Below are 10,420 nucleotides of genomic sequence, written 5' to 3' on the forward strand. Positions count from 1 at the left end.
TGTACAGACCCGACCATAATAGCAAATAGCGACTTCGCTAGAGAAAAGAAACAAAATAGAGCTGAGGTATCGCAGCGTCACCAAAAAAGACCAGCGAGATGTCACCGACGCGCGTGACGGAGGAAACGGAACGAAGAGACGATATACTCTAACATACACTATCCAGGCCTAGAGATCTATCCCAAGTCGCATCACAATCAATTATTATTCACAGAACCGGAAGTGGGACCCGAAGCCGTACTGCCAGGTCCAGCGCTGGCATCTTCGCCGTTGGGGACTCCAGCCGTTTCATGCTGGGGCTGAGGAGGCTGGCCTTCGGCTGATTTTCCCTGGCCACTGCTGTCTTGCGCGGAGCCTAGGATGCGGATCGCTTTCTTGCCATTGGATTTGTAATTGAGAATCATGTCGTTGCCGCTTCGCCAGTGGTTCGCTCTGATGGTGGCGAGGGTCATGTTAGGGGTTATGAGCTTTTGCTTGTTAGTATGTCTATATCAGATGTGGTTGAAGGAGTGTGAAGCACTTACATTATCATTGCAGTATAGCTCCAGGTATTCTTCGGGCTTCATGGCGTCCTGCGTTGGGTCGTTGGTTAGTTCTTCGATGCGCTCGGAAACGTACGCTAGGATTTTCTTCGCTCGGAGCATCCGATTGGCATTTAGACGGGAGTTGTTCGAGGTGCCGTTGATGTTAGGTCTGTACAATAATCAGTCTCTTGCCAGCATGCTACGTGGACGGAGCTCACGTCTCTGGTTTGACGACAGGAGGCAGCGAATCGTCATACGGCTTTAGCGTGAAGGCAAGCTTGACAGGTTCTTTGAACGGCATTTGGTTCTGATTTGGTTAAAAACAAGCCGATAAAGAACGTTAAGACTGCTTACCTTAAGTAGCAGATCAGCGAGCCACAGCGGCACCGTCTTCTCAAGCTTCTCGCCATCCTGGCCGATATTCTCGAATGTGCCTCGATAGATATCTGAAGCCACGACCGAATCGCCGGATTCCTCTTGAATGAACACGACTGTGCGAGGTGGGATCTCCAACAAGGGTGTTTCGCTCTCATCACTAGGTGCCAGCGCCGACACTAGCTCCTGGTCCGGGTGTGCAGAGAGATACTCCTCGTACTCATGACGCACTCGATCAATCAAGCCGCTGAGGTTGTTTTCGAAAACTTTCTCTTCCTTCACTGATGTCGGTTCAGGCTCCTCCACCTTCTCCTCTTGGATCTGAGGCTTGACTTCCGATGAGGTACGCCCTAGCTTTTTAGGAAAGTCCATTCGGAACTTCTTGCTAAAAATCGAACCCTTCTTCCGCTCTTCCTTATCGTTTTCACCTGTTTGAGTAGGAGTGGGAGTCTGGTCTCCTACTCCTGGTGTGGGCGGCTGCTTGTCGGCATCTGCTGGTGCATGCGATTTGGGAGGCGAGAAGTAATCGCTTGACCTATCCGACATTGAGCTCCTGGCCATATCGGCATATTGGTGGGACATTAAATAGTCGGAAGACTCTCCTGGAGATGTTCCCATGTTGCTTAGGGTGTTGTGCCCGTGGTTGAGCACCGAGGAAGTCAATGAGCCAGGTGTTGTGGCGAAGCCTATACCATGGCCGGGCGTTGTCGGGCTGCCAAGGGAGTCATAAGCCTGGCGTCCAGATGGATCTGGTATTGGAACGGTCAACTTTCCAGGGATATCTACTGGTGCAGTTTCGCTAAGAGACTTGGCCAGTTCTTCAGCTTTCGCCTTAGCCTCAGCACGGAATTCTGCGTCGCGCTTGACCTGTTCGTCTATCAGCGGAGCAAAGAGCCAACGTAAGACCCATTTTCCTAAGTTCACTAGGTCCTATCAGTATCAGAAAGCCGATTTCAGAAACAAACACATACATCTTTGGTCTTCGCGTATCTGAGAGTAGTCCGCTAGGTTTGCCTCGTCCGCGTATATCTCTGCGTCGAAACAACGGCCTGGCTCAAGTATTACAGACAACCGCCCCGTTCGGATATCGATCGTGCACCAGTGCGCGATACTTTCATTGGTATTGACCTCTAATTCCACATCGTCCATATGACGTTTGCCAAACGACTTGATAGGAGCACACTAGACAACGTTAGCGAGATTACACCTCATGCAAGAAAATCTGCGTTACCCTAAGTAAGTCCCACAAGATCACCTCGCCGGCGGAGTCCTGAGTCAATGCGCGTTTCCGGTCATTCAGAATACAGTACTTGATCAACCCATGCTGACCCTCTATTGACTCTTCAGGCAAAGGATAGGCGGGGATTGTGGGACCTAGCTCATCTTCGATGTCAGGCCGCGGCGAGGATGGCTGGCCGTTTGCTAGTGAATCCTGTTGTGGTATCCGTGAGCTAGGCAGGGTAGATGTGTTTGAAAGAAGCAAAAGCGACTCGAAAGGTATCTTGGTCGGCTTTTCTTTAGGCGGCGACTTATCATCCGATGGTGTTGTGATATCTGAAGGAGCCTTTGGAGCATCGATCTCAGCTGTCGTGTCGATGTCACTCCAGCGGTTGATGCTGGACTTCGGCGTCGCGGTCCAAATGTGGTCGCCGGCTGCCACGACTTTGACCACACCCTCATGTTCCTGCAATGCAGCCACACAGATACCCTGTTCGATATCAGAAACATTTCTCGTATCGGTCTTAGCAACTAGGCCAGATCGATCACTTGAGTAGAATACAGAGAGATCTGGAGTGTTCGAGTAGAGCGACCAGACGCTGTCGTTATGCATTGTTAGGGTATGCATGCATCTTCCTGCAGTCAGGGACCAGATCTTGACGGTTTGATCAGACGAGGCCGTCATAATCGTGTCTCCATCTCGGTTAATTAGAATATCCCGGATGTTGTCCGTATGTCCGACGAATTTGGTGATCAGTTTTCCGGACTTTGGATCCCACACCTTCACCAGCTTCTCAGGCCCGCCGCTGGCAACAACGGATGGCACCGCACCCAACGCATAAACCGAGCCCTTCACATTCTGTTCTCCGGCTGGAGCACCTAGACTGAGGATCTGTCCTTTGCCATTGAGATCCCAGAGATTCACTTTATGATCCAAGCCGCCCGACGCAACCCATGTCGATGCCGACCCGGGGCTCGCAAGAGCTTTGACGTAGTCGGTGTGTTTACCAATTGGCTCAGGAACGTCGGTGGACTCGGAGTGAGGTCGCCATAGCCTGACGGTCGTGTCCGACGAAGCAGTAACGAGAGCGGAGTTGTTCTGGGTCAAGACAATATCGTTGATCCAGTGAGTGTGTGCCTGGACCTGGTTGCGAAACTTCGTCGGGCCGGGCTCTGAAGCCGAGGACGAGGAAAGCGAAGGCAGATTGAAGCCCCATGAGCAGATCACTCCATCGCGACCAGCTGAGTACCTATATCGACAGAGTACTGTTAGACGCGGAGTGACAGCGACGGTCGCGACTTGCAGAGTGTTATCCCGACAAGCGCTCTCGAAAGATGCTTCGGGGTGCTCACAGCGTTGAGTTCTCTGAGTCTATGGCTAAGCCATTGACGCCCAGCCGATGACCACCTGGTGCATCAGAGGGAGGGAGCACTGGATAAATTCCGATGCTCTGGTCAGCTGCAATTCCGGACATTGTAGCTGTTCGGCGATGGGGAGGGGAGACGGAGTGTAGAGGGGGAAGGAAAGTAACACAAAAAACTAAAACTCTCAGCACAGGAGCTTACCATAGGTGACCCTTTGATGGCTTAATTTTCGTGCCATGCAGTTGGCGACAAAGGCGACAAGAAGAGTGCGGGTGAAGTAGAGGAAGTGCGGAGGAACTGACGATGCGGAGGTTGACGGGGGACGATCTCTCACAATCACAAACTGATAAGAGGCACAGCTGTGGAGCCAGGCATTCCCTACAAATACAAGCCAGCAACACAAAGGACAGCGACCATGGGCGCAAAACAAAAAAGACTTCTTATCAGGAAGAAGAGAGGCCAGGCAGGTGCCTGGCTGTGGTTGTTGGGTGTTGGTTGGAGGGATTTATTAAGCTGCTTGGCCGCTGCGCTAAGCCTCTGTTACTGCCTAGCGTAACTGACCTACAGAACGATAAATACTGCCTATACAGATCTTGGACCCGAGTCAAGAGCATGTCCATAACCCAAACAGCAATGAGCGACGCCCGTGCCTGATCTGGCCAGTCGGTGGCCAGAGCGGATACGCATACGATTCGTATACATTCCAACAGTAATCATGATGAAATAACAGCTGAGTCTGAGAGTGAGCTGGCCTCCGCTTATAAATTCCGGTAACAGATCTATATAAGCTTACCCCCCGACCCCCTCCTTCAGCCTCATTTTCACGCTTTTCACCAATTCCCAGACTCATACCACCCATTATACCAACAGTCCATTCCCAGTAGTACCACACCCCGAGACAACAAAATGACCGACATCCCCCTCTCCCAAATAAAACCCACCTACCCACCAACACCCATCCCGCAACCCAACGCGCTCTCCGAAACCCCCTCCATCCAATCCCTCATCTCAACACTAAACCTCACCCCGCACCCAGAAGGCGGCTACTTCATCGAAACAGACCGACACCCGCTCCGCATCGGAAACCCCTACTACGGGTCCAACTCCACTACCGGCATCAACAGCATAAACAAAGAAGACCCGCGCACGTATACACAAACCACAAACCTGCAGTCCAACAACCACGGCGCCGCCGATGGTCCCGGGAACAACGACAACGACACCACCCGCTCCGCGAGCACGAGTATCTTTTACTTGCTGACGCCGGGGTCTCCGCTCGGTGCGTTCCATCGCAATAAGAGCCGCACTGTGCATACGCTTCATCATGGGCGGGGGCGATATGTGATTATCCATGCGGATAGGGCGAGGCGTCAGGGGGGAATTAGGAAGGCCGAGATTGAGTCGTTTGTTGTTGGGCAGGATGTTGGCAGGGGGGAGAAGTTGCAGTGGATTGTTGAGGGGGGTGAGTATAAGGCTACGTTTTTGTTGCCGGATGATGAGGGGGAGGGTGAGGGGTCTAGGGGGTTGTTGATTAGTGAGGTTTGTTTCCCTTTCCCATCTCTTTACCCTTTACCTGGAAGATGGTCCGGCTTGAGTTTGACTGATGGTGAGACGCTGACGATGTGGTAGACTGTTGTGCCTGGGTTTGACTTTGCGGATCATGACTTCCTTACGCCGGAGGGGTTGGAGAAGCTGCTTACCCCTGAGCAGGTGAAGGAATTGCACTGGTTGCTCAGGAACAATTATGCGTCCTGATGGCTGATGCTGTGCTACCTGGACACAGCCTCAAATGACGAATCTTGAACATGGCTGTATATACAGGCCGGGAAATGATAGGTAGAATCCGATAGGTTGACAGGTTCAAGGGGGGATATTTGAGATGGAATTTCCTAGGTACTATGTCAGGGAAGATAGTATAGTCTATGAATCCAATTCTAGATCTATATTATGCCTTTACCCCTATATATACATCTAACTATCGTACAAAATCTACCTAACTAATCATCTCTTGATCTCCTCTCCAATGTATTCCACGCCCACTGATAACTGCCCAGAAAGACAGCCCCTCCAATGCCAATCCAAGCAACCCGCGGCTGAATACCTCTAAAGAAAGCTAAGAACCCCTCCTTCGAAATTTCCTGTACAACATCCTTAATCCGCACCCCGGACTTCCCCTCCACCCCATCGCCGCGCCTCGCAAGCATAACCCTCGTCTTGATAACGTCCAGTGGGGTCGTGAATCCCGCCGAAATCGCACCGGCGATACTTCCAAAGAACGCACTCGTCGATGCGGGGACCTGTGCAAGCACTGCAGCTCCAGACTCCGCCTGTTTCCGCTTGGCGTATGTCTCCTTCATAGCCTCCCACATCGTGAACTGCAGAACCGTGAAGGGAATCTCGCGCGCAATCGTAATTCCCGCACCGCGATATAATTCCCGTAAGACCGTTCCATACCCTCTCTTCGCGCCGCTCGCGGGGTCCGGATGCGGGTGCCGCAGGGCCAAGATATCCTTTAAAGCATAGAGACTCGATCCGCCGAACAAACCAGCCTGCGCCCGTTGTTTGACAACCTCAGTTGGTACTCGAACCGCGCAAGCTGCGATCTCACCCATTGACGAGGCGACGGATTGTGTAAGGAGGATATGACTGCGCGACTGGGACTCTGGGTTCGCTGATGAAAGAAAAGAACGCTTAACGCCGTCATAGACTATGAAGAAGGAGGCGGCTGAGGGCGCAGAGCCTAGGAGGACGGAGGGAAGGCCCGCGTAGATTCCGCGGATGGTCTGTCGTAGGGAGAGGTTGGGAGAGGGCGCGGAGGGGCCATTATGTCTGGCTTTTTGGAGGCGGGTCTTGATAGTGTCTAGCGGGTAAAGGGAGCAGTCGACTGTAAGACCGGCTACGGCGCCGGACTGTGAGATAACAAGAGGAATCCAAGGTCAGTTCGCGACAACAAATTGAGGCAAAGGGTGTTTGTCGCGTACAATTAGAGACCTGGTCCAGAGGGATGAGACCAATGGCTCTTGATCTCGTGACTCAGCCATTGGCGACTTCTGAGGGATATTTGGGTGTTGAGGTTATTGTGATCTTGAAATATTCAGAATGGCATTTCGTTTTCTCACGGATAATGGTCGGAGGGATAAAATAGAGTAAACTGGGAGGCAGAGAGAGCAGAATGGAGCTTTGGGGGAGCTTGCCTGCGGTCCAACATTTTGTCGGCAGTCCTCCCGCTTATCTCTGCCGATGCCGGTTATCGCAGCTGGCAACCAAGTACTACCTAGTATGGCTCGCCGACTCATAGTTGTATGGAGTTGATAGCGAATTTTTAAGTGTATTCAGATATTCTATTGCTACGCTCGCCTCGGGGAAAGAATTAAAGACAGGTAGATATGGAAGAACGACGCCAGACAACGAGAAAACCCATCGCAAGAGTACAAGTTGGCCCTACGGCCAAGCAATTGAAGCCAAAACTGAAAAAAGCAGGCATATAGGAACAACAATCAACGAAAAACGAATCTAGCGGACAATTCAGCAAAGATGAGAGAAGGTTGCTGATACGATACCACCACAACGCCGACAAGACGGAAAGATAAAGCAGGAATTAGTAGTCGAGCTAAGGCGTATGAACAATGACCACGGGCATATTCAACACAAAAGTAAAACAAATCCACCACCTGGGGGATAGAAAGAGTCAAAGACATGCTGGTCTAATTGTTGTTAGCAGAGCCGTAAAGGATCGTCACGAAAGAACGGTATAAAACACAAGACGCCATGCATCTAGAAAAGCACAAGAGCGAAAGATGAAGTTTGTTTTCGGTTTGGTCATTATACAAAATCAGCTGGCAGAATCATTTGGCCTTGCTAGCCACAGGTACACTGGGAGAAGGAGGCTCTAGGACGTGTGTGTGGCCAGTAGCTTTGATCACTTCTCCGGTGACCTCTTGCTGGCATGCCTTGATGTTCCGTACCCACTCATCGGTCAGCACATCATCGAGACATGCGCGATCTTTCACGCCCACTTTGAGCATGCGGCCGATAATGTAGCGGCTTTCGCGGGGAAGAAGTCTGAGAAGCCTCCAAGGTCCCTTGATAACTTCTTGGCGTTGACCGGATGACTGTGACTGCCCAGGCGGGAGTGGAGGTGCTTCTTTGCTAGTGGTGCGGGTAGGTTTGTTCTGACCATTGGCCTTGTTGTCGCAGCTGTTGTTGTTGTTGTTGTTGCCCGCAGGCTTCTCTTGCGGGTTCTCGGGAGGACGATTCTCTTCTTGATTGCCCGCCGTTGGCTTGACGGGAGACCGCGGGGGTGTCTCCATTATTCTCGAGGGCTCGTCGCTGAAAGTTCCAGCATACTGTGGGCCCTTGTCTTCTTGCGCAGCAGTTGTTAGGTCGGGCGCCGATTTGACGGGCCGATGCCGTCTCGGATCAGCGTCCGGTACCGGAGTGCCTGGCGTCGGAGTCGAAACGAAAAGTCTATAAGAGTTATCGCTGACGCGGGGTTGCTTCCATGGAAACCTGCGTAGGCTCATGCAGCAGAAAATGATGGCCAAGGACCAGATATCTGTTGGGCGGGGGTCGTATTTCTTTTCATCATAAACTTCAGGAGCTAGGTATGGATCGGAGCCGACAATGCCTAGAGCAGTCAGTACACCGTCACTAAACTGGTTTACATTATTGAAAGCTTACCTGAGGCATGCACAATGTCGTTCTCGAACGGGTACCGGAAAACGACAGCACTTCCGAAATCGATCAGTTTCATAATGCCATGCTCGTTGACCACAACATTGTCCAATTTCAAATCCCGATGAGCTAGACCCATTCCATGCAAATATGCCACGCCGCTCAGGATCTGTTTGAAAGAGCAAGCAACCTCATCTTTTGACATTTTTCCTGTCATGACAATGGCAAACAGATCAAATGGCGCATATTCCATGACCTCATACCAGTGAGTTCCCTCTTGGATGATATCCAGAGTTTCAATGATATTGCCATGATGAAGAGTGGATCCGATACAGAATTCAGCAGTCACCTTCTTTGAGTATTCCTTCAACGTTTCCCAGGAGTGGCGTTCTCTGAATTGCTTGACTGCAAATGTTACACCGTCGCTGTTACGCTTGAGTAGCCGAACAGAGCCGCCTGCTCCAGAGCCTAGAACCTTTCCGAGTTTTCCATATTTGGAATTGAGACCATGGTCATCCGCAAATGGAACGTTATCGGGTGCCATCTGGAAAGGAGTGGTCTTTGCAGAGGAACGACTAGATTTCTTCGAGGTCGGTGATTCCCCACGCTTATGTTTGTGGCCCATCTTAAAGAAACGTTTGAGCTCAGCCATATGACCTTGCTTTGGCTCTGGCTCTGGTTGACGTGCGTCTTTCTTCCCGCCAAAGATTCCAGAACGCTTATCGTTTGCCTTCAGATCCGATGCACTGGAGGAGCGCGCAGTTGCAGGACGAGCATGCGTCGCCGAATGGTGTCCCCTGCGCTTCAGATCACGGCCGTTAAATATGAAACGCGGGTCGAGTTGCCCAAGATTCTTAGATTGAGGAGGCCGCTTGCTACGAGCATATGGATCATTCGGTTCACCAATCGGCGTTATAGCTCCTGGAGGGGTATAGCTATCTGTAGCGACGCTAGGGGTCATCGGCGGACTTTCATCGCGGGAGCTCGCGTCGGGCCCAACGAAGAACTGTGCCCGGTGCTGGGTGTGGTTGAGGGGATGCGAAGATGTCTGCGCGACGTCGTTTTGGCGTGACAGTTGATCTGTTGAGGACGGACGTGAGCTTGGGGCGCTTTGTGCTACTGCACTCTTCGTTTGCGCGTTTGTTGGCGGTGAGGCTGACGGAGTGATAGCTGCGGGCTGGGAAGGAGGTGCCTGCTTGGCTGTTGTCTGCGCGGGTTTAGATTGGGCTGGTTCGTTATTTTTGGCTTCACGCGAATGTGTGGCTGCCGGAGTGAGAGGGGGCGATTGCATTGCTGACGCTGGAGGGGAAGTATGAGTTGACGGTAAGCCGGACCCATTGGCCTCTCGCCCACTGCGTTCGCTCGAGTCTCGAGATGCGACCTAAAAGGGCAAGCAAACTGTCAGCATCTAGGATACTAACCCAACGAAACACTGATAGTCCGAGGCGCCGGAAAGGAATCTTACTCTTGATGATGGAAGAGAGACAGGGTCGTACGAAAAGTTGAATAGTCGAGACTCTTGTAATTGGGACTTTTGAAGGGAAGCAGCGAGAGAGCGAAGATCATCTTCCTTCTGATCGTTCGAAGACCCAGAGGCAGCAGGTTTTTCAGTTGCATGCGACTCGGGCGCCTCATACTCCTCGTTTATCGAAGAAAAGCGGACTTGCGTTTGCTGTTGCTTGGATTTGGCGTCATTGTTGCCAGAATCAGGATCCTGTCCAGCTGGCATCGAGTCTGCATGTTTAGGCTGTAGATTTTCTTCTGCAGAGAGTAAGCTTGTTAGATTGTGCAAGTGGGAGTCGGGGAAGTGATAGTGCCCACCGAATTGCGCAGGGTTTCTCCCGCTTGCGAAGTCAGTCTTAGACGTCATATTGTCGAGGACCGCGGGCGGAAGTCATGCCCCTCCAAATATGCAATGCTCAGCAAGTCGTAACGGAGGTTAGAGTAAAGAAAGCAAGTTCCATGTAAGATTGCTTTTTCGAATCGGATGGCGGCCAAATTGGGTGGGACAAGGTACGAATGGACGGGGATTTCGCGTGGTCGACGGAGCAAACCTTTCGTCAAGTCGGGTTGCTGTTACTCACAACGGTTCGGGAGCTGCGCAGGCGGCGTGCAGGCCGGAGAGAAACGGACGGGGCAAGTTCGGTCCACCGAGGAATCCCAAAGCAGCGACAGGGGCCGTTGCGATCTGGACGAGGGGAGGAGAGAAGGGAACGAAGGAGAGGGAAAGAGTGGGGAGAGTCTGATAGAGTATGTAGTGTAGT

At 51.9% G+C, this 10,420-nt stretch overlaps 1 protein-coding gene across 1 annotated transcript; it reads right to left on the reverse strand.

Moving 5' to 3' along the window:
- Window positions 1-197: 197 nt before the first annotated feature.
- BDV17DRAFT_280075 (uncharacterized protein) lies at window positions 198-10,026 on the reverse strand (the record flags this gene model as incomplete). Its single annotated transcript, XM_073759827.1, has 13 exons — window positions 198-467; window positions 525-693; window positions 743-831; window positions 879-1,822; window positions 1,871-2,081; window positions 2,131-3,367; window positions 3,471-3,549; window positions 3,684-3,779; window positions 5,530-6,391; window positions 7,355-8,109; window positions 8,163-9,537; window positions 9,622-9,917; window positions 9,978-10,026. 13 exons carry the CDS (start codon window positions 10,024-10,026, stop codon window positions 198-200), a joined length of 6,432 nt encoding a protein of 2,143 aa, XP_073618361.1.
- Window positions 10,027-10,420: the final 394 nt, after the last annotated feature.

The sequence above is a fragment of the Aspergillus undulatus genome (genome assembly GCF_047715775.1).
Source record: "Aspergillus undulatus strain CBS 261.88 unplaced genomic scaffold BDV17scaffold_9, whole genome shotgun sequence".
Taxonomy (NCBI): domain Eukaryota; kingdom Fungi; phylum Ascomycota; class Eurotiomycetes; order Eurotiales; family Aspergillaceae; genus Aspergillus; species Aspergillus undulatus.